The sequence below is a fragment of the Drosophila mojavensis genome, unplaced genomic scaffold, assembly GCF_018153725.1.
Source record: "Drosophila mojavensis isolate 15081-1352.22 unplaced genomic scaffold, ASM1815372v1 contig_16, whole genome shotgun sequence".
Taxonomy (NCBI): Eukaryota; Metazoa; Arthropoda; class Insecta; order Diptera; family Drosophilidae; genus Drosophila; species Drosophila mojavensis.
The window spans coordinates 10183657-10207613 of NW_025318693.1; the positions used below are offsets into that span (position 1 = coordinate 10183657).

Sequence of the window (23957 nt, forward strand, 5' to 3'; positions counted from 1 at the left end):
ATTTACTTCTGTTTTCGGATGTAGAAATAAAAATATCGTTTTTTGGTTAGTTCTAGATACTTAAGACAGCTATAAAAAAGATCTTATTTACGTTTTGTGTGATATAAAGATAAAAAACGAATCAAAAAAAATATAAAATACTATTTTTAAAAATCCCAATAAAAAAAGTATTATAGTATAAATCTGTTTAACTTTATTTTGAATAGCAGCTAATAAATAAAATGCAAAAAATAAAAATAGTAAGAATATACTGGGATTTTGAATCGAAAGAATGTTTGAAAATGTCCCCTTATTTTTAAAGCTCTAAATGTTGAAAACAATGTGGCAGCACCAAACGATATAATATACAAAGTATCGATAAGAAGTCGATAAAAAATTGCTGATAGCAAACATGGCGTCGTCGCCAATTTCTGGCTGACTTCTTTTTTGTTATTAATGCGGATGCAGAAAAGGTTGCAATAAATTGTGTGAAATGTGAAATATGTTAAGTGCAATCGAAGAGCGCGCATTGTAGCAACAAGCAGGAGAGCAAAGAGCAGTCTTCAGAGATGGCTGCGGCTGCTGCAGCAGTGCCAGCTGCAAACACAACAACAACAACAACACCTGCAAATGCACCTGCAATCGCAGCGACCGCCAGCTCGGCGCAGTTTCGTGAAATACATAAGAATACGTGGTTGAAAAGACTGACGGCCGATGGCAAAAAGCTAACCGTGGGCCCCAAGGTAAACTATTTATCATCAGTTATAGCAGTCAAAATTACCTACCATTGATTTGCAGAAATCGGAATGCAGTTGGGTTGTGTTCTGCGTGCATGATGACACCGAGGCCCTTCTGGAGGGCTATGCAGAGCCGCGGCAGGCGGCCGCTCATATGCCTGAATGGGCCGTGTCGCTGCGGGATACGTTGCACATATCACATGCCCTCATACCCAATTCCCATGAGTTTGAATTTGTAGTGACGCTCAGCAATGAAGTGTTGCGCTTTCATGCCGTTTCATGGTAAGTTGCGCACAACACAAACACACACAAACGAAGCAATTAACAATATTTTATTGCGGAATACAGGGAGATTATGCAAGAATGGGTGGAAACGCTGCGAGCTAAGCTGCGCGAAATGAAAATTCTATCGCCTCGTGAAAACCTATACACAAAGTTACCTGAAGTGCGAGCCCCATTGCTGCCCACACGTGATCCAACATCTCCGTTGCCGGCACCACCGCCCGTACCAGCGGCCATAGTGCCAGGGGTCGAGCGTATTCCGGCTCATCAGCATCCGCCAGCAACCATTGGGAATGAACAAACAGCCAGAACGGTGGCACCAGTCATAGAAGCTGCTCCAACACCCGCTGTTGCCGTAACAGCTCCAGCTACAGCAGCGCCGCCACCAGCAATGTCCAATACCCTAACACAGCATTTGCTTAATATGCTCTCGGATCCCATCAGCACGTACAGCGAACAAATTAGCGAAACAGCATCAACAGCAGCTGCTGTTGAAGATGAAGAGGAGGAGCAGGAGCAGCAGCAGCAGACAATTATAGTGGAACCCCCAAGCGCAACCACAGCAGATTCGAATCTTTCCGAGGATGAGTTCTTAACGCCCATACTACGAAACGGAGTGCGAGTCGATGTTGCAGCTTCATCTGCACAGCGAATATCTGCGGGTGAGCATCCCATGTCAAAGCGTTAAATTCAATTAAGCTAAACATTTTTTTTTACAGATCAAATCTTAAATTTTGAACAAATGCTGCAATGCGAACGTCTTATACCCAGGTAAATGCATAGATGACTCTATAGTCCCTTCGCTAAATCATTGTAATTATATTGTATGAAATCCAGCGCCAACTGCTCCACACCCTTGTCCTGTTTGTGGGTGTCCAGAAAGAGTTTGCGCAATGTCATCAAATAACGCATTGTCATTAAGGATAGCTGATGCACCGCCGTTTCTTCCTGCATTCTAATGAGCTGCTTATAGCGTTTACACACACTAGCGTGCATTTCATAGTATGCTCTGCTAATTTGATCTCGTGTTGTTAATGACACATAATAGTCCATGTGGTCGCGCAGTAAACTCCCTAACTTAATATCCATTTGCTCAAAGTGTGCCCGATCTCGTGCGTCGTCGCAGAGCACAGAGAAAAGGGTCACGAAATAGTTTGGACGTTCCATAAATTGTGGCTGGCTAAATAGCTTAAGGGCCGTCAGAGATGAGCAGGCAAAAATGTGCTTCATACAGCCGACTTCTTTGCTATACAACTTATTGTGATCGCGCAGTGTTTCGTTTGTAGCCTCTAGGTTCTCGCGATGCGTCAGCAACTTCTCTTTCTCTGCCTCCAGCTCCTGCAGCTCTCTGAGCATCTCTTTGTTTTGCTCCATCAGCACCTTGTTGGCGATCTCCAAGCGCAACGAATTCTCTACGCAACACACCTCTGGGCTATGCGAACTGAATGGCGAGCTGGTATCCATTGTGGGGCTATCTTCGGTATTGGCATCTCCATTTCGGTTATCATCTTTATTAACATCGTCGACGCTGCCATCTGCATGGTGCAGTGTTAGGCTCATCTGATGCAATGTTTTTAGATCCCGCTGGTAACTGCGAGCATCCGTAAAAGGAAAACTCAGTGTGTTGTCATCGTTGAGCTGTTTGTGGAGCAATAGCAGCATGCAATTGCGTGCAAATCTTTCCTCGGGATCGGCTGCCTGAAAGATCTTGAACCAACGCGTGCAGGTGGCCATTACTGCATTGCTGGGCAGCTTTTCCACAATTTTCGTCACGCTGCCCACTTCCCTAACGAACAACTCGTCCAACGTCTCATCTGATAAAGCCACTTCATCGGTCATTTTAAGAAATATCTATAATTATTGGGTTGTTATTGAGATTTGACTTGATTTGACTTTATGAAGTTCACAAAGATTTCTAGATGTTAAGATTGTTGTGGGGCAAGCCAGTTATAGATTGATATTAAGATATTTAAGGTTCATATTCTAATCTAGCTTATCAATATTTAATATTCACTTTACTATTCTATCAACTAAAGCTTTTACTTTTCGTCCTCTCCATTAGACCCCAAACATCACGTTCCATGTCAGCTGGCGCCGCTGACAAAACCAAGAGGCCGCAACGCCAATCACCGCAGCCAAAGCTTCAAGCTTCAGCCACAAATTCAACTGCCGCCGAGGAGAATGGAGACAACAATGTCACGATTATACAGGTGTCCAATACGACAAATGCTACGACTACGACGCAAGCGCCCGAACTGCCGCCCAAAAATAAAGTAATTGCGGATATTTTTCGTTTTCCTGAAATCAGTTTGAAAGCCAAAACGAAATCGCAGCCACAGAACGATTACAAAAGCAATGTACAAATAATTCCGTCCAACTCGAATACAATACAAGTGCTCAGCCAGCCGAGCAGCAGCAACAGCAGTAGCAGCAATAGCAGTGGCAATCCCTATACCATACCCTTAAAACCGAATGCTTCCAATCCGAATGCGCCAACTTCGAATGCTTCCACGGCAACAGCGAATGCCAATACGACAAAGGTGCAGGTGCTGGCCGATGGTGAGGCAACCACGGTGGCAGTTTATGGCACCTGTTACCCCACCACAGCCAGCGGTGGTGGTGCGAGTAAGCCAATCACCCCGAAGATGAGCAAGAAGATCATACTGAGCGCCAACAGCTCGGGAATTACGAATATACGCATCAACAATGAGCAGGCGCAGGACTCGAATGTCATCAGCGGCAACGTGCACTATGAGAAGGTATTCCTCTCGTCGAGCATACCCATCAGTAGCAACAGCAGCAGCAATAGTCCAACGGCTGTGCGTCCCACGAGTAGCCAAGGTCAGGCTAGCAATGCAGTGGTTAATGTGGAGGCGACACCCGTGAATGGCAGTCCCGCTTTGCCACGTCGCGGCGTGGCCATTTCCTCGCCCACGCCCAGCAATGGACGTGCCCGGCCACAGCTGACACGCGGCCTAACCGAGCTGGTCATTAGCACGCGACCCAGTCGCCGTGACTTCCACTATCTGAAGCTACTAAATACGCCGTTGAAGACGAAGACAACGCCAAAGGCATCGAGCACGAGCACGAACACGAGCAATGCTAACAATAATATTGAACAGAGTGCTGCCAACAACAGCTCCAGCTCCGGTGCCAGCAATGCGACGCGGGATGCCAGCAATATTTCCGGCAGCACCAATACGGACAGCATTGAGCAGCGCAGGCGCAGCTCCTCCACATCGGATGCCCAAGCGCCGCTGCAGCGTGGCGCCACAGTCGCTGCAACAACGCAGCAAAGTAGCCAGCGCGGCGCCAACAACAATGAGTTTGTACCAGGACGCAGTGCAGCAGCTGCAGGTGCATTCCGCATGCAATCTCCGCCACAAGCTGCGGCCAACCAGTCCAACAGCAGCAATAAGCGACTCACGTTGAGGGAGCAGCAGGTCATGCAGTTGCGTCGTGAGATCATGCATCCTGGTGGCGTGCGACTCAATCTGCGGCGTAAGAATTGTGTTGGCTCCATTGCCTGGGTGGATGCCTTCGGTGGTGTCTGGTGAGTCATAGAACCTATATCTGTAAATAAGTGTTTAATTGAAATGTATGCTCGTCTCATATGCAGGATTGCGGGCTGGAAGCAGAAGGAGCATCCTGTGCTCTACAACGCCCTTCACATTGGCGATCAGCTGCTCTCCATTGCGGGCGTCAGCATCAGCAGCGCCGCTGAGGCAAATAAAATAATACGCAATACCAACACGTTATTCGTAAGTATTTACTATTTGAACATACTTACATACATCTAGATGTAAGCTAATTGTTACTTACTGCAAATACGCCCTCACGTAAATTAGAATATAATTAAATTTATGAATCATGCTGTGTTAATATGTATCAGTTAAAATCTTGGAATATATACTACATGATATAGATTGAAATTATAGTTTTAAAAAGAAACTATAAATTAGGGCAAGAAATTTAATGCTAAGCTTTAAAAACGTATATATATTTATAATATATACATAAGATATATACATAGTGTGAGTTATATTAGCAATATGCGAATGTGTTGAAAATAGACATCTGCTTCATTAACATTATCTATCATTAGTTGCTTTATGTTTGACCAGGGAAGATTATATGACATCTTTAGCAATTTATATGTACTTATTAGACGATAGAGTTTGTATTAAATTGACACATATTAATAGTAATATTAATACTAATATATTGCCTAATTTGTAGTTGGCTTAAGTAAATTTTTGCTTAATAAATAAGACAGATCTAAATAGAATCATTTTATTTCATATAATTAATTTATTAATTTTCAATTATTACATAATATTTACTATACAAAAATCGAAATGTTATCTGTGTAAAAGAGCACAAATTTTAAGCTCAAAGTGCTCGAATTGTATGATTAAATCGTCATCATTTATGTCAAACCATTATCAAGATTAAACGAATACAGTATAGTATGTATGTTTATTGACACCAATTGTACATCCCAAATCATTATCAGGCTTAGACTGACGTAATTGAGTATATTGTTTTGCTTACAGGTTGAAGTGCTGCTGCGCCGCATACCCTTTGGACGCGCCTATGCCATACGCCGGGATCGCGATGGACAGTGCTTGGGACTTATACGTGATGGCAATACCTCAACGATTGTGGATGTGGTGCCGAACAGTCTGGCGGCACGGCATGGACTGCCACCCAAGGTGATTACAAATTGCATTTCATAAATCATTTCCAATCAATTCATGTCATTCATTGATTCATTGCAGGCTCAATCGTGCGATGGCAGCACGCTGACCTTTTGGATACTGACGGAGATTAACGGTCGACCGTTGAATCTGTTCTTCAAGGATTTGGAGATACGCGATCGCCTCAATTCGGTGGGCAGGGATATATCGATACTGGTGCAACCGTCGGATTTGATAACCAAATTGAAAAAGCAACTGAAATCGTTGCGCGGCTACAAGGATTATCTAGTACAGTAAAATGTCGGCTACAGCCTCACTTCAAAAGTGGTCGGCTTTTAAATAGGTACACATACACACACATATATATATAAATACATATATAGGAAGATATATAGCAATGTAGTAACTCAAAACTGTTATACTATGTTATACGTGTATATTTTTGTATAACACTGGGCCAGATAACCATTCCATTATTCACATAAAAACAAAACAAAACAAAATGCATGTTTACTTATACGAACGAAATGCTATATAGTCATCTTTTATATGTAGTAACTTTATACATGCGAGCATTAACGGAAAAACATATATACATACATATATAAATATATATTTTTGCAAATTTTATATAAGTAGTTTACATAGAAAACTATATAATGCTCTCACTTTGAGAAATATGCACAAAAAAATTGTTCGAATATTATAGAAACAAAAATTATGAAATTTTACAAAACAAAAAAAAAGATATTTTAACAATCAAAAGTATTTAATTTGAATATTTTGAAAAACTATTTTAATCGTAAATTGAATTGAATATATATACACAGACACACACACACACGTATTATACAAACCTGTGCAACTTAGTATCCTTATGCAATATTAGAGTGCCTCTGATTTTGTTTACTTTACGTTAATATGTTTTACTTTAGTATTTGATTTGTTTTTGATGACAAAAGAAAAATGATAAGAAGGCAAACATCTATGTAACTTTAAGATGTGATAAACTGAGTACTCAAATTTAGGCAATTTTTTAAAGGTACATTTGTAAAGGCTTTTTAATTTGTTTTATACATACATATATACATGTATACATATGAAATTTGTGTTAATATTTTGTCAGTATGCAATCATTACATTACGACATACGAGTATAATATATTATTATGTAACTTCATTGCGAAATGTTCATTAAAGCAATTCCATATACATAAACCTATTCGCAAGCCGTATTTCGCTTGGCATCAATGGTGTCCTGTTTCCAGATCCGGAAGTTGAACACGTTTGTATCCAATGTGGAGTAGATGAATATGGGCATCGAGTTGGTCATGACCCACATGGTGCCATCCTCATCGATCTGTACGAAATTTAATCATAATTAGTAATGGCAAATGTATACTAAACTCATATTCTGACCGTTAAGTCGCTGGGGTAGATCATGGTTTCCGCATTGGCTGCCACAGTGTCATGGGTGGCTGCCGAGAACGGATTCCGCGAGTTCCAGCAGCCCACGCCATTCGTTTGTATCTCGGCATAGAAGACGACGCCGGTGCGCGGATCGTACTGATGCATTGTACTCTGCTTATTTTGACCCCGGCTGCCCAGCACACGGAAGTCGTTGCCATGATCGGAGCGAGCTGCATTCGACTCCAACTGGAGCACGCGGTTCGAGACGACGAACTCATTGTTGCTGGCCATGGCATGGAAGTAGACATCGCGACTGCCATCCGGCTGCTGGGGACCCAGTGTGACGGAGAAGATGCCGTCATCCCAGCGGAAAGTCTGACCACCAATATGCAGATCCCCGGCCACAGGGTCGAAGTTAAAGTAATTGTGCTCAAAGCTCCACATGCGATCCGTTGCCAGGCTGTATACATATAGCCTCCTATAGACCAGATCCGGTATGTAGGCATATGCCTGATCGCACTGATTAGGCGAGGGCACATCAATGGTGAGGCTGGCCAGTCCACGACCCGTCTCCACAATCTCTTCGGGTATGTCGAAGCGCATCAGCTGACGATCTGTTTTCAGGTCCACTATCCAAATGCTAGGCCGTCTTATTTGCTGGCGATTATCTGTTGTACATAGGGGATTATTAGAAATAGTTTGATGTGTGCATAAGCCATTGTCTATGCTGACTCACTTGGATACTCCAGCATGCCCGTGTCAATAAACCACAATCTTTGGCACGCATCCACAGTGGTGCGATAAACGGAAACTAGATTCAGTTCACTGCTATTGAACTGGTTCATCTCAAAGCTGGGATAGGCGTGCAGCTTGGGGCTGCTCTGCGCGCTGTCACGTCGCATGTCTATGTAATTTAGGGTCGAGGGTATTCCCACACGTCGCCTGGGCATGGTCACAAAGAGTCGCCCACGAAAATGTGTTACGCCCATCGGAACATTGTTGTAGGGTATGTAAGGCAGAGAGTCGTCATCGCCAAGACCGCTGCGAGTCGCTACGCCCTCGGGTATATCCCGCGAGGTAATCACTTTGCGCTTCAGTCTCCTTCGCTCATATTTACCTGGAAAAACTACGGGCGCTGCGTTTGGCAAAACACATGAACTTTAATTGATTGTTATACAGATAATATGCACAGAGAGTGAGAGTGTTATGGAGTGAAATTTTCCAATAAATGGAGTTAATTGAAGTGAGTCAATTGTCGAGCTACAAATATATTTTAATTGCGTTCGAATTAAGTAGGCGAAATAATTGTTTTCTCTTCAACTTCATACTGCTGTTATAATGATTTGTATATTTATTTATATGTACATACATATATAAATTTAAGTAAAATTGAATTTCAATTAATTTGTTGCCTTACATGTTTAATACATTTTATGAATATTATATTATATACATTATTTATAAAGTTTAATCATCTTGTAAGAGAGCAACTTTCTTCAACTCTAAATATTGAGCTTGAACTTGTTCACTTTCTGATAAAGAATAACATTCACATGTATGGGTAATATATAGCTTTACCTGATGGATTTGGTTGTCGAACTGCTCGAACATCGCCTCGGTTGTAAAAATCCATTTGCTTCCATTTAAACACCTCTATCAAGCCATCTCCACAAACACAACTAAGTGTAATTAAGAATACTACACAACACAGAAACACAGATCTTGACATCTTTGTTTTATTCAAATAACTCGCTTTGTTTTTAATTGTTTTTTTTTTTTTTTTTTTTTTTTTTTTTTATACGCGCAACGTACTTATAATCTGAAAGCGAGAACTCAAACTTTCCTTGTCAAGATCTACACAGCAACTGAACGTTTTTTTGCTTTAAAATCAAGCTTGGCAATTTCAATTGTCAATTGATAAGAAATCTTTGCATGAGAGTCGTGCAAACAAACCGGAAACCGGTTCTATCTTTCTTATATATATATTGTAAATAAAGTTCAATTATTCAAAGTTCACTAATCGGTACTTATGTATATTCATAGAAATCATTAAAAATAATCAATTCCAGTCTTGGCTATAAAAATATATTCCAAATTTTCTAAAATAAAAGTACCACTTAAATTTGTACCATAATAGTAGGTTTTAATATATATATATAAGTGTAGAGCTTAAAGATCGGTAAAACTAACATACAAATATATCTAACGATGGGAAGGGAAATTTTGTTGTTCATTTCAGAGAATTCAAAGTTTTATTGCATACTCTTAGGTGTTAAATGTTTAAGCACTACAAGTGCATCGAAACACAAACTGTGTGTTCCATATAAGTACTAAATATATTAACATCTTTTATACCTCCTTCAATTCAATGTTTGTTTTTATGGCATAATATAGAAAATATGGCATATTTAATCATTTTGATATTGTATATATTGTATTGGCTTAGCGCCACCTGCTTGTGCGCAATACTGGTCTATCGATAATGCACACATATTATTGTGTATGTATATCGCCGATACACCATTATTCCATTTGATCGAAAGCAGTGCAACGCTGAGCCAATACAAACACGCTCACGTACATGCACACACACACTCACGCACGTTCAAGGCAGAAAATTGCAATTGCACCGAACGGACGACTAGCGAAACAAAACGAAAAATCCCAAACATTTCACTTGTTAAATAAATCTATATACATAACTGCACAGCAGTCCAATTAGGCTAAAAGCGTATCAAGGTAATCGAATCAAATTGTCAAACGCCAAGAAACGCGCACAGCTCGTTGACGGCGCGCGCGTTTTGGGAAAAAACGCGTTGCGTTCTTTTCATTTTGCTGTATGTGAGAGACTTCTTCGACACAACACACAAACATACACATACACGCACACATACAGGCAATCGCCAGCAACAGCAACGAAAACGACGGTCGGTCCGAGACGAGGCGAGTGAAAGTGTCTCCACCACGGAAGTGCATCTGTGATTTGTATAATAATGCGTCGCGCATACTCAAATTTTTGTTACGCGAAAGCCCTGGCTGCGTTTTAGCCCGATTGACGTAGTGGCTTAATGTTGCAAAGAGTGTGTAACAAAAAGAAACAAAAATAAAAACATAAATAGAAAATAATACGATATACAAAAAGATATCGAAAAATTTCGTTTAATCAAATAAATAAAGATGGCTGAACAAGTGGAGAAGGCATTGACGTACATGAAGACAATTCCCGTTACCGGAATGTTACAGGTGCCTGACTCCGAAAGAGCATTATCAGCCGCAACAGCAACAAAAACTTGCATGAACTGTTGCAGCAGCGAGGACGATGCGCGTCCCAGTTGCAGCGGGAGCAGCGGCAGCAACAAATCCAAGGGAGCCAAAGCCAAAACCCGTGCCAGCAACGTCGATGCGAGTGTTGTGGCTGCAGCCGAGGCCGTTGTCAATGGTGAACTGGATGCCGCCTCTTGCTATCATGTGAGCATGAAAATGTCCATTGATGCGGCCACGCCGCGCATCTGTGGCGACTCCATACCAATGAAATGTGATGCATTGGTCGCAATGCGGGAGGCGCTCAGCGCCAACAAACCATTGCCCCTCCAATCCAAACATCAAGCGGGCAAAAGCAATGGCAGCACCAAGCCCAATCCACCACCGCCTTGTCAGCTGTTGGAACGGCTCAATTTTCCCGAAGGCAACATCATAAATACGCTGCACACGATATTGGCGCTGCCGCCGTTTGATCCTTACGCGCCAGCGCCAAAATCGGATGTCGTCTACAAGGAGGTGGTTTCACTCATGCAATGGAGCCTACGCGAGAACAATGTCATCGAAATGGAGCTAAGCGATAAACTGCTGCACGAGTGTAAGTCGAAAAGCCAGGATCCAAACGATGAGACGCGCTCTTATTTGGTAAGTAGAGCTAAAGACTTGAACTGAACCATTATTATATTTGTTCCATTTCGCAGATGGCCATTGAGAATATGCGTTTATTCTCGGAGGATCCAAAGAATCCACTGAGGGACGCCGACGGACAGCTGCGTGCAATTACGGTGTGCTCCTATTGTCATGAATCTGTCATGCTGAAGCCTAATCCATTGCAGCTTTATTTTCAGAATCTTGCCTTGATATTTGTGAAGCATCGAAAGGAGGAATTCTTCACATTTTGTTCCTGCAAGGAATGTCTCGAATATCGCGAAACCATCATGGCCATTATGATGGATCAATTCAAGGCTGCCCACATGGTCGTCATGCTGCTCGATGTGCTAATCAAGGCATACAGTCCCATGTTAAAGTTAGTGTCAAGCCAATCAATATCTAATTCATATGATATTATCTATTTTAATTTATATTTATAGAAACGATGCTGCCTACAACAAATTTGAGAAGCTATTGGAGTCCAATAAGCAAATATATTGGATTACAAGCGGATTTCTCTACGATAAAAATGCCGAATATCTGGATTTTATTGATGATACTGCGATCTCTGATAATATGATATTAGTGCTATTCAGCGCCATGTAAGTTGATATAATTGTTTGTGCGATCCAAGTGATACGAAATAAACATTCCGACATTCACTTGACAGACTGATGGCCAACAATCCAATGCTGCTGCTACAAATACTCGCCTATAATGTTGAGTGCATTGTCAAGGCATTTTCCGAGGGCATGATCGAAATTGCTCAAAACGTGCAGGAGAACGAAAAGATATCTGCCGAAAAGATGCTCACATGTAGGTCCAACCGAAGGGTGATAGCTTGCAGCTAATATATTATTTATAACGTTTACTAACATCTGTATACAAAAAAATGAATGGTGATAACTTTCGATTGCTTTACCTTTTAATTTTTACTAACATGTGAATATTGAGAGTAGTACTAACTATAGCTATAATTTGTATAGTAAAAAAAAAGTGCTTAGAATCCCATTTCACATGTTTCTAACAGTTTACTTCGACTCATATAAATAGTCGAGCCGATATATCAAATTAATAAATAACGAACACCAAATAACAAATAACAATAACTAACATTATATAGCCTAGATCAGATTACTTATAACTGGAAAACTGCTCAAAGTTGACAGCATATAGATAATGATTAATTGTTGTTGCATGTGAAACAAACAAAAACTGTCATTTAAACACTCTTACATTAGTTATATCTTTAAAACCCTCTACACATTTCTGTCATTAGATTTACTGGACGGCTACTCAGATCTGAACTGCATCTCACAGAAGATCTCGCTAAGTCTGTTCGCTTTCGAGAATGATTTTCTGCGCAAGTTCAAGCTCTCCTGGGTGCTACTGTGCCAGCGCCTCTTTCAGCAACATGTGTTCAATCCGCTGGGCGACACCATGCTCGCATGCATATTGTCGCTGAAGGAGGGCGAGAGCTCGACCCAGACAACGGCGTTAATTAAACGCTATATGCTATTCGATGAGCATATGCACTCCATTGAGCGCCGCTGGACGGACATTTGGGTGGAGCTAAACAAGTTCAACTTGTCGCCCACGGAGCACGATCGTCGCATGGGCCTACTCGATGTGTATAACATATTTGATAAGGTCGTTATGGATGCCACCTCCTTCTCGCTGCCGGATATCAGTGATGATGAGTTCATAGATTTTCAGCGTATTGTCGATCGTCAACTGGCTTGGAAGAACATCATGGCGTTCACCAAGCTCAAATGGCCAGACGGTTTCTACGATCCGCCCAATAAGCTGGTGCACGAGGACTTATGCAAAAAGTGTAATGCGATGCTGGAATACCATAATGAGTAAGTTATCGAAAATTTGAGACATATCGGAACATTTCTATCGAAGCATTTCCCCTCTTTGTTTCAGAAACTGCAAATGCATCACTTGCTCCATTGCTGGCACACCTCTGATGCCGCGACAAGCCGGACATTGTGCCAAGTGCACAACACTCGGCATTGTTGAGAAGGACGCCAAGCTAATGAAATCGAAAATACTGAGCACCTGCACCAGCGATGAGGCCAAACACCATATGGCAGCTAGTACTAGCGCCGCTGCTGCCGCACAGCAGCGTAGTCAGTCCGATGCTGTTGTCGCTGTCACAAAGGAGGAGTCAAGTGGCGGGACATTGCGACGTCAGGAGATGGATACCGCTTTGCGCACCACCTACCACGTGGCATGGGCTGTATTCCAGCACCTTGCGACACGCAAACGCTATCGCTACGACAGCGTCGAGCCGCAATACTTTTGCGGCGAAAACTGCCGAGTCTCCGCCTGCCAGCTGGCGCGCAAGATCCTTGCCAATGAACTGTCGCCGCCGCTGACTAAGCATTTGTTGCGTTGCTTCCAGCCGTTGTCGTTTTCCCGCGAGGAGCTGCGCACTACGCTGCCATCGCTGATGTTCTTCAATCGCAAGCTGGCGCCCAGTCCCGCCGAGCTGCAGGAGCTCAAGAACCAGCACTATGTCTACAAGACCTACTGGACCTTCGTGTTGTCCATCTATGCCAATTTCTTTGTCAAGTTCAATTCGACGGCCACGGACTTTAAGCATCTGGAGCTGCTCAAAGGCGATTTGCGATTGCGCCCAAATAGCGTGGTTGGCGACAAGGACGATGGACGCTTCGAACAGTTTTTGGCCCAGGTCATTGGGTGAGTAGTAATGGAATTACATGTGATACGCTATTAATGATGGTATTTTCATTCTCAGCTATTCGCCCTTCAAGATTACGGATGAGTAAGTTTATAATTTAGTGAATCTGCTAAGGATAAGTGATAAGGATATAAGATGCTGGTGCATTGAGGTCAATACGAATAGCGTGACAATATATAAAAAGGCATTAACATTGATTAATATGATAATAATGTGATTCACTATTTAGTTGACGTGAATAAGTGGATCTACTTACATGCTTAAAATATATAAGAAAAGACTGAATCGATCTAACTTAATTAAATAAACATCAGATACGTTTATGATGCATAATTATAGCACATGGTATGAGTGCAAGTGTCTCCAAATGACAAATGCCAAACAGCTTATATGTCAGAGACGAATCGAAACAATATCATATATCAAAGTTAAATAAGTATACGATGAATGTATGGTGCATGCATAGACTTTGGCATATTATCGATATACCCAACTATATATATTTATATCTTAACATAAATACCAACATTTCATTTGTCATGGCTTACTTAGTTAAATGTCAAATGAAATCGATAATCAATCAAAATCTTTTAATCATAGTAGGCTTTGCTAGACGTGTTACTCAGCACAATCAATTGACTTCCTTGGGAGGGAGCTACTTTGCTAAATATTGTATTGAATACCATATAACTCGTTATTGCCTGATCATTTTTCTAACTCCCAATTGGTTTCTTCTTCGCCAGCTTCACACTGGGCGACGCCAACATCGACAAAATGCAATTTGGCGTGGATCATCTGATGAAGCTGCACGATTCGCAAATGATGTAAGTAGCGTAACTCCAGAGGTTGACACATTGAACTATTTATTAATTATCAAAATTTCTGTATTCAGCAAACGTGGCAAGCCGGACAGCACCACTAGCATGGGCTCTGGCAAGTCGAAGCTAAACGATCCGGCACAATCGGGCGCCGGCAACGACTCGAATAACTCCAAGAAGTGCAAGGAAAAGATGCGAAAATGTGAGCAGCAATTCATGAAATTTATTTTAAAGAATTCACTTTAATATTTTTCTTCTTTGTTCGGTAGGCTGTGCTGACTACGCGGACATTGGTGAGCCCTGCAAGGAGAACCACTCGAAGAAGCGTGTCAAGAAGGAGTGCAATCATGCGCGCTTCAACGAGACGCGCGATCGCTTGCGCAAGAAGCTCACACAGATTGTCAACGATCGCAAGAGCAAGAGCAGCCAGGAGACGGTGGCCAGGGCGCAAGCGGAGCCAACTGCCGGTCGCAAGCACGAGCCGGTGACCACTCAGCAGCCGCCCACACTCAAGGTGGTTGCCTCGGCGCAGGTGCAGGCGGCCACACGTAAAATGCCTGCAGCGGCAGCGGCTGCAGCAGCTGCTGCCGCCGCGGCGGCACTCAATGAGATTGGCGACAACATTGAGGATGGCGATAATAGTCTGCTCTGCCTGGACAGTCTGTGCAAGAGCATCCAGATGCACACGGATGCGGCTGGAGGCGGCAGCGGTGGTAGTGGCAGCAGCAGCGCCGGCAGCCTGCCCGCCGATCTGAACAGCTACAGCAAGGAGGAGATGATGCAGGACTTCGCCGAATTCTTGGGCAGCTATACACGCGAGCAGGATCAAAAGCGTTGGATTAATGAGACGTTAAATTTCATCGAGGGCAAGCCACAGCAGCCGCAAACGTCAAATCCCAAGAAGGCCGCCAAGAAAGCCAAGCAGAAGCAGCGCAAGGAGGAGGAGAAACGCATTAGGGAGCTGGAGGATTTGCGCCGTCAATTCCTCGACATCTACTTCAAGGAGTTCATCGACAAATATGAGATGCGAACCTTAACGGCTGCTGGCGGCCGCAAGCGCGAAAAGAAACGAATTTCCGAACTGGAGACCAACATCAAGAATCTGCAGCGGGCGAAGGCTAAGGTGGAGTCGGTCATACTGGAGCTGATTGCAACCATCAAGCAGGCCAACAGCGAATTTAAATTCTCTTACCTGCCCACCAAGGAGCAGCAAATGGCTAAGCTAGCGCAACTCGATGAGATCCTGAAAGGAGGGCTACCCCATCTTGAGAACTTTCCCCGGCCACCAGCCCCAGCCCCAGCCCCAGCAGCAGCACCAGCGCCAGCACCGGTTGCGGCTGAACCTGCAGCCAGTGCACACTATCCCAGCTTTATCAGCTCTGCCGCATTCTTTCCGCCACACATTGGGGCGCCGCATACACCCATGTGCTATGCACCGCCCCAGCCGCCGCAGCAGCAGCAACAGCAGTTGCCGCGGGACGTGATCGCCGCCATGGCGGCCAATGCCATAACCGCAGATCCATCCAAGCGCATCGTCACCATACGTCGCGTGCAGCTGCCGCACGCCAGCGGCGAACAGCAGGTGACCGTGGTGGCCAAGGGCAGCTCGCCGGACGAGGACAAGCTGCTCTACACGTTTGTCAATGGTCATATGGTGGCCTCAGCGCAGCCAGCGCCAAAGAGCTCAGCTCCGGCTGCGCCGCCTGTGATGGAGAAGAGCGCCAAAGCCAGGAAAAAGGAGGCTAAACGGGCAGCAGCAGCAGCAGCGGCGGCAGCAAACGCCGCTGCGGCCTCGGCTGCTGCTGCTGCTGCGACTGCTGCTGCTGAGTTGGAGGCAACTAAGACAGCAAAGAACAAGAAACAAAACAAAAAGGCAGCGGCGGCCGTGGCGGTGACGGCGGCTCCTATCGCCTCCAGTTCCACATCGGGCACCAGCTCCAAGTCGCAGACGCCGCAAAGCAGCGCCGTCAACACGCGCGAGAACTCCTTGTGCAGCATCAAGCCGAAGGCCAACAAAAAGGCGGCGTCCAAGAATGCCAACAAAACAGTGGCCGAAGTGCCGCCGCCCAAACCGGAGCCTGAGCCAACGCCGGAGCCGGAACCGGAACCAAAGCCGGAGCCAGTAAAGAAACACAAACGCTTGAAGCCGCGACTGGATGAGGGCCAACTGGACAACAATCCGTTCAAGTCGCTCCACCTGCTCGACTCCTCGGACGGTGAGTGGGAAACGGGCAGCGAGTCGGAGGATGCAGCAGAGCCACCATTGCCGCAGCCAGTGAAATCGCAGCCGAAGACGAGTGTTGCATCCAAGCCAGCGGCCGCAGCTGTGCCAAATTCCAAGCAGAAGGTGGCGGCAGCGGCAGCGGCGCCTGTTAAGAAGTCCAAAAATGAGGCCGCGCGAACGCAAGCAGCTCCTCAGCAGCCGCAGGGACATCCGCAGCCAGGCAAATCCACATCAGCTACTGCTTCCAATCAGCGCAAAGCTACGTCCCAGCAGCAGCAGCAACAGCAGCCGGCGCAGGCTAAGAATCCATCGCAGCGTTCGTCCGACTCACAGTCGAATGGCAGCACACGCAAGGCCAAGTCCAGCCAGGGACAAGGGCAGGCCCAGGCTCAGTCGCAGGCGCAGGTTCAACCGCAGAGCGTCCCGCCGCCGGCTAACGGTAATGGGCATCGCGGATCGCAGTCGCGCGGAGGACGTGGCGGCAGTGGACGGTCGAAGGCAGCCAATGGAAGCCAGCAGCAACAACTGCCTCATGCGAATAGCAATAGCACTTGCTCCTCGATCGCCACTGAGCAGAGCTGCAGCACTGGGCAAACCTCAAAGCGTTCGCAGCGTGGCAAGCGCGGACATCGTGGACAGAAGCAGGGTAAGAACTATTACAATTCAATGAATGGCAATGGCAATAATCCCAATTTCAATATCAATCTCAATTCGTATCTGTATGATTTTCCAGAGGATCTCTCGGGCATACCCAGTCACATGGGCTATTTCAATCCCAACGAAGTTGCCATACCACCGCCGTCGATGCCGCCGATGCCGCCGCATGCCGGCAGCTATGCCAGCACGCTGACCCAGCAGATGCAGCATCTGCGCATTGGCAACGGCTCTTCCGGCAAGCAGCAGCAGCAGCAGCAACAGCAGATGCAGATGCAGCAGCCCAATTGCAGCATTATGGATCAGCTGAATCGTGGCGTCCAGGTGGAGCATCTATCACTGCCACCGGGCATAACGCTCACCAAGGTAGATCCGGCCAAGAGCGAGCAGCTGCGCCAGAAGAGCGAATCCATACGTAAGCTCTCCAAACCGCTGGCGGAACAGCAGCAACTCTCGCTGCAGCAGCAGCAGCAGCAACAGGCACATCTCATGAGCAGCTACTATGCGGGCAATGCCACGGGCATGGACTCCGCCGGTGGCGTCATTATGGTGGAGGCCAATCCGCGCTCCAGCTCCCGCAACCAGTGCCAGCCTCTGGCTATGCCGCCCAATGGCAATGGCACTGGCGTTGGGAATATGAATGTGGCTGCTGCCGCTGCGGCGGCCAGTGCAAGTGGCAAATCGTCGAGACGACGTCGCCGCAATCGTGGCAAGTCGGGCGGCAGTGGTGCTGGCACTGGCCTCGCCAGCCTGGGGCAGCACAAGCAACGCTCTGGCCCGGACAACCAGCAGCAGCAGCAGCAGCAGGCACAGCATGTGCTCAGCACGGCGCCCATAATGGAGGCGAGTGCGGGTGGGAACATTATAACGCTGCGCAATCCGATGTTCCATCAGGGCGTGAACAATGGGCCGGTGTCCGCTGGCATTCTGTCCAATCCCAATCCCATGCCGCCAGGTACAAAATGCAAATATCTCAGAGAAAAATTACTAAAATTGCATTTTTTCAGCTCGGGCCTTTGGCGCTGGTCTGCCACTTGCCGCCTCGTTGCCAATGGACCAACCGGCCGCGATTATTAAGAATGAGAACGGCATGTTCACCATACGCAATCCGGCGTTGCACCAGGCCGTAACCAATGGATTGGCCATGGGCGGCTATCGTCAGTTTGGCAGCAATGTCAACTACTATACGCCGCAGGAGGCGGTGGCCGAGGCGGCGCGTGCCACACAGCAGAAGCTATCGTCGCCACCATTGGTTGTCACGCCCGGTAGCAGCAGCAGCAGCACTGCTCAACCAGTTCCCGCTGCCCCCACCAACTTCTCATACTTTTCCAGTGGTTCAGCCAGTGGCGGCGGCAGCAGCAACAGCAGCAGCGGCAGTGGTGTTGGCCTCAGCGCCTGCGGCGGCGGTGGCATGGTCGACACGCACAATAATATCAGTATTAGCTGCACAAATGTTCCCATGACCAGCAGTAGTCCGGGTCGTCTGGTGGGCGATGCGGCCGTCATCGCCCGTCCGAAGCAGACACAGAAATGTCTGTCCGCCATTGGCAGCGAGCTGAAGCAGAAGACCAAAGACAACCACTCGTCCGCATCGAGCCAATGGTCGAGCTTTGGCCAACCGACATCGGAGTTTGGTGCCGGCCCGGCGGGCTCCACGCTGCAGGAGAAATACCAACAGTCCAGCTACTACAATGGCTTCGAGGTATTCCCCTCATCTGCTGGTGCTGGTGCTGGTGGTGGTGGTGGCAACGGACCCGGCGCTGGCCCAGGCGACTGTCACATGCATCATAATTGTGGCGACGACTCGCCGCCTCCAACCATCACCGGTTTCAATTCCTATCTCGAGGGCATACCCAACACCGGCGTCATTCGCTATGACGATGCGGCCTTCCTCAAGAATTTGATACCGGGCCAGCATCTCAACAACGAGGTGCGTTCCTGTGAGCCACTCTGGCCGACTCAAGCGAATATGTTTCGAAAGGGCCATGTGCCGTTCCATAAGTTGTCTCCCGCATATTTCTCATTTTATTCGTCCTAAATGCATTTAATATGAAATTATACTGATATATGTGGGTTCTTATGGATTTCTTATTGCAAAGTGTATCTATGTATATCAAAAAAAGATTTATTTAAACTTTAATCTATATTAACGTACATGATCAAATTGAATTTGTTTTTTATATTTCTGTTATACTTAAGTCAGTCTAGGAATTTATTTCAGTTAGATTCAGAGCTCCAATTGGAAATCAATATCTGATTATCCGCATAAACTTATTAGCTTACTCATATAGCTTTCAGCTATTCCCATAAATATATTGGGAAATTTTTTTTTAAATTTGAAGTTCGATTATCAGTGTTGTGAATCGGAATTATTGTATAAACAAATCGATTTTATGGAGCTATAAGGAAACAAATGCATATAAGGAAATTGTGTATTATTTAATTTTTATTTTTAATTTCGAATTAGAAATATTGACAGCTTTACAGCCACTTGGCAAATTTAAGATTTGACTTACACATTTACCTATTTATAGGTCTCCATACACAACATATCGGAGTCCAACTTCACGCGCAACAATGCATCGCCATCGCCACATCATGTGGAGATAACAACCGTGTTCGGCAATCGCAACTGCTCAGCGAATACCTATGAACAGCAACAGCAGCAGCAGCAACCGCAGGCGAACAGCTACTGCGACAATGTGGCCACCGATTACGGCAGTGGTTGGTCCTTAAATTGATTCAATTGAATCCTCGGATTACTTATGAATATTGTTCGTTGCAGATTCCACCCACCTGTTTGTGCAAGGCAACATGATGCCACGTTTATCACAGGCGCCGCCGACATCGGCGCAGGATCCGTTTGGCTATGACTTTGAGCCGGCGGCAGGCTCCAAGCCCGCCAGCGTGGCAAGCGACCTGAATGAGTTCTTGCGTCGCAGCCCGCACAGCCAGCGCACCTCGCCCTACAGTCCGGACGAGAACGTGGTACTCGAGGCATTTGTGCAAAACATGAACGCACTCCATATAGCCAGCGATGCGGAGCAGTGTGCACGACTCAACGGAAGCGCAGCTTCTGCCGGAGATGCGGCTGTAGCAGATGCAACTGCGGGTGCTGCTGGAGTCGGTGCTACTTGGTGGTAGAGTGGCTATGACCATGACAGCTGTTGCTTCAATGTCAACAACATGAACTCACATACACACACACAGATCCTTCACATACATCCGCCGTAACGCAAACATTTCATTGATAAGAAAAACAAAAGAGGATACCCTATGAAATCATTTAAAATGACTTAGATGTCAATTTCAATGTTTCAGAAATAAAAACGAAAAACAAAAACAAAAAATTAAAAATAAAAGCAAATTAAATTAAATGGAAATCAATTTTGAACTTTATTCTTCATACAATTAGATGCTAAAAATATTATTTATAAAATTTGACTTTCAGAGGAAATACTTCATATATTGCTTGCATTAGTCAGCATATTTTGTTCAATTCTCAAAGATTAGCGAGCCGGAGGCATAGCTAACACTGGAGTCCTCCATGTCCAGGCATTGACTACTCTGTGCATATTTCAGAAATTTAAAGCTCATATTCTTAAAGCCCTGATCCTGCAGGGCTTTAACGGCGCCCAGCATAACGCCAATCGGATGACGACCGCATATCGTATTATTATATTTGCGCAAATACTCTGTAAATGCGGTTGGGCTGAGCGTCTCAATGATGTCCATGCCCTGCTTGTCTAGCTGCTCGATGCACTTGTGTATGGGGCCGCAGGAGCGATCGTAGTAGGTGTAACTGAAGCGCTGGCCCCAATGGCAAAAATCGGAAGATATCACAAATAGATTCGTTGGGTCCATAAAATATTTGGCCAATAGGCTGCCATACTGGGCCTCTTGCTCCGGATTCAGGGAACCCACGAGTATAGGCACAATAGTGAACTGATCCTTAAAGCTACAAAAGGAAGAAAATAATATGAGATTCGATCGCCGTGATAATTCATCATCCGCTAGCACTTACTCCTCCATAACCTTGGCTATGTAAGGCAAATGCATTTCAATGGAGTGCTCATCCTCGTCCGTCTTTATGTCCATCCAGGTGAATTGACCCGTATTTTCCAGCTCGGCATTGACTGAAATGACATATACAGAGTTAATTGTATATGATACTATGATATTTCCATTTACCCACCTTCCGTATCAATTTTGAGATCATATAATGGCGTCTTATACTTTTTCGTCACCGATAAGGCACAGCTGCGCAGGCGGACGTGATGCGATGGTCCCAATATGAATATGCGTTTACTGCAGAAATCAAGAAAGGGCATCAGCTCAGTGGCATATTGCATTGTGTCTCACTTACACAACAACGGGGCTTACTTGGCGATAGGCATATGCACCGCAGGCACCACAATAGGCGTAGCCGGCATGTCTATAAAGTTTACAATATATATGTGCATTAAGCTAGATTCTTAATTCAATTAACGCCGGCACTTACGGCGCAATAATGGCACGTGCTGGTCCATGGGATAAATCGGCAGCGCCCAGCCAACGATCCAATTGTCTGGAGAGTTCAGAGGCTGCAAAATATAATAATAAAATTATATTAATTGTTATTTAATACGGAAATAGCAATAAGGGAAATTTGGCTAGACAGTTTGTCATGGGAATTTAGGGAAATTATTTCTTTACTACAAAGAAATACAAACAATTATCTTTAACAAGTATATTAGAGAAAATTAAGAGGTATTCCTGTTCAAAAGAATATTTATATTAAAACCTAGTAACCTTTGTGTTGCTAAGTAACAAAACAAACAAGTTTCCTTGAATACAATGTATTAAATTTCAGTTTTTGATGAAACTGCGCTACCTCACTTACACTAGAAATAAAATATTAAATTATATTCATAAAATATTGTATATAAATTTACGTTGATCAGGAATATGGATAAAGAGAAGGATAAGATAAGCGATGACTTATTGAATCGCATACGAAATGAGTTGACGGCCATTATGGAAGAGAAGTGAGTACGATTAGAAGATATATACAGATATATACTATAAGAGCAAATAATCTATCCATTCTAGCAAAAGCAATGATCCGAAACGCAGAATTTCCTATGAGGACCTTATGAGGCCTACGCCATTGCCCACTCTGCATACGAATAAGAATGAGAAGACGAAAAAGAGCTCTAATAAAGGCCAAATATATCACAATCCGCAGTCACATCGCTCGTCAGTTGGCGGTAAAACGATTACCATGAAGCCATCAGTCGAACGCTTGACTGCTGGCCAGGCACAAGCTAGCGAAGAGTCATTGTCGTCATCGTCGTCTTCGCCCATAATAGGTACATCCAGTGCCAGCTCGTTGAGGAATAGGCTCGCCAGTTTGGAGGACAGTTTATCAGCAGAGTTTCTGGAGTCGAAGAGTACCAAGAGTATTGATGAAGATATGCAGAAGATGCAGCTGGAATTGGGACAGAGCTATCAATTGTTTCAGGGCATTGGCGAGAAGTTTGAGTCCATCAATTTTGGTTCACTGAAGTCTCGCATACGCGACTTACGTATGAACAATATGGCCAACGATCTGGGAAAGGTAACAACCAGCGAACTACAGAAAATGTTCGAGTCCAGCTTTCTGCAGAATCGGCTGGATAAGCTGACCAAAAATGTTGGCGAAGATTTTCGCCAGCATCCCGGGGAGTTTGGTGATATACCTGAATTGAGCAACTTCTTCCAAGCATGCACCCAGCTGGAGCACGGCCTGGACAAACTGAAGCAGCAGCGTCAGCGAACCAACGAGCTGGAGCAACGTTTATGTTGGGCCACTGAGATTGCATACGATCGCATGGAAGAAATACGTAATTCAGTAGGTGATAAGCCGGAAACTAATTTCTAAGCTTCATCGTGCGTATTTTAATAATTGATTTTAATCTTGTATGTTCTGAATTGAAAAAAAAAAAAATACATATGGTTTGAGCTGCTTAAAAATCCATTCTGATTAATATCCTATATATACTGGGATATCTACCACAAATTCCCCGTATATCTTATCTATTGACGTCATCTTCATGATAAAATTATATTAGCAAAAACATAGTTGTCAATGTACTGCCCTTATATTCTGCAAGCTCCACTAAAATAATTATATCGGATGAAACTTTACACCTTTTATATAATAAAAAAAATATATATATCTTCAGTTCTCTATGATTCTCCGAATTTTTCATTATCTCAATATGTTGTACCCACACAAGGGTCAAAGACATCAATATACGAACAAAAAAATAATCAAACTAACGTTACCGGAATCTGTGTACCAGCTTCCTGCGTGCGTTGCTCTCCTGACGGACATGTCGATTATGTTGCTATGTGCGTAAAATTGCCTTTAAGAAGTTTTAGATATGCCAAATGAACTTGGTTTTCACGCCTGCACTTGCCTTTGTGCCTCTTCCTCTTTTTATGTAAAAATGACGGAACACGAATACGAATACAAATGCAATGTGCATTCTTTCGGCATCGAAACAAAGT

The 23957-nt window shown here is 44.7% G+C and overlaps 6 protein-coding genes and 1 long non-coding RNA gene across 8 annotated transcripts; 3 read left to right on the top strand and 4 right to left on the bottom strand.

The window, feature by feature from the left end:
* Window positions 1-360: 360 nt before the first annotated feature.
* On the top strand, window positions 361-6920 carry LOC6572823. The gene is made up of 8 exons (XM_001998893.4): window positions 361-722; window positions 778-998; window positions 1065-1660; window positions 1718-1769; window positions 3061-4551; window positions 4618-4759; window positions 5555-5713; window positions 5780-6920. Exons 1-8 carry the CDS (start codon window positions 549-551, stop codon window positions 5993-5995), a joined length of 3051 nt encoding a protein of 1016 aa, XP_001998929.3. The 5' UTR covers window positions 361-548; the 3' UTR covers window positions 5996-6920.
* On the bottom strand, window positions 1688-2936 carry LOC6572824. The gene has a single exon (XM_001998894.4). The coding sequence runs from the start codon at window positions 2835-2837 to the stop codon at window positions 1788-1790; it is 1050 nt and encodes a 349-aa protein (XP_001998930.1). The 5' UTR covers window positions 2838-2936; the 3' UTR covers window positions 1688-1787.
* Window positions 6742-8964, bottom strand: LOC6572822 (L-dopachrome tautomerase yellow-f2). Its single transcript, XM_001998892.4, has 4 exons — window positions 8687-8964; window positions 7845-8243; window positions 7118-7776; window positions 6742-7058 (listed from the first exon to the last, which is right to left on the bottom strand). The coding sequence occupies exons 1-4, from the start codon at window positions 8835-8837 to the stop codon at window positions 6918-6920; spliced, it is 1350 nt and encodes a 449-aa protein (XP_001998928.2). The 5' UTR covers window positions 8838-8964; the 3' UTR covers window positions 6742-6917.
* Window positions 8965-9712: 748 nt separating this feature from the next.
* On the top strand, window positions 9713-20806 carry LOC6572821. Of its 2 annotated transcripts, none has more exons than XM_015166613.3 (15): window positions 9713-11011; window positions 11068-11151; window positions 11203-11393; window positions 11458-11619; window positions 11688-11833; window positions 12297-12879; window positions 12947-13726; window positions 13785-13811; window positions 14471-14551; window positions 14620-14747; window positions 14815-17415; window positions 17503-18378; window positions 18431-19353; window positions 19958-20147; window positions 20209-20806. In XM_015166613.3, the coding sequence occupies exons 1-15, from the start codon at window positions 10286-10288 to the stop codon at window positions 20565-20567; spliced, it is 7857 nt and encodes a 2618-aa protein (XP_015022099.1). In that variant the 5' UTR covers window positions 9713-10285; the 3' UTR covers window positions 20568-20806. The 2 variants fall into 2 exon arrangements, with proteins under 2 accessions (XP_015022099.1, XP_001998927.1); XM_001998891.4 differs by having other exon boundaries at window positions 11215-11393.
* Window positions 10242-12303, bottom strand: LOC122756813. The gene is made up of 2 exons (XR_006356657.1): window positions 11958-12303; window positions 10242-11895 (listed from the first exon to the last, which is right to left on the bottom strand). It is a non-coding gene; the product is annotated as an uncharacterized LOC122756813 (long non-coding RNA).
* On the bottom strand, window positions 20796-23943 carry LOC6572819 (protein MEMO1). Its single transcript, XM_001998889.4, has 6 exons — window positions 23733-23943; window positions 21925-22006; window positions 21790-21858; window positions 21619-21731; window positions 21448-21559; window positions 20796-21381 (listed from the first exon to the last, which is right to left on the bottom strand). The coding sequence occupies exons 1-6, from the start codon at window positions 23779-23781 to the stop codon at window positions 20919-20921; spliced, it is 888 nt and encodes a 295-aa protein (XP_001998925.1). The 5' UTR covers window positions 23782-23943; the 3' UTR covers window positions 20796-20918.
* On the top strand, window positions 22226-23628 carry LOC6572820. The gene is made up of 2 exons (XM_001998890.4): window positions 22226-22450; window positions 22515-23628. The coding sequence occupies exons 1-2, from the start codon at window positions 22371-22373 to the stop codon at window positions 23323-23325; spliced, it is 891 nt and encodes a 296-aa protein (XP_001998926.1). The 5' UTR covers window positions 22226-22370; the 3' UTR covers window positions 23326-23628.
* Window positions 23944-23957: the final 14 nt, after the last annotated feature.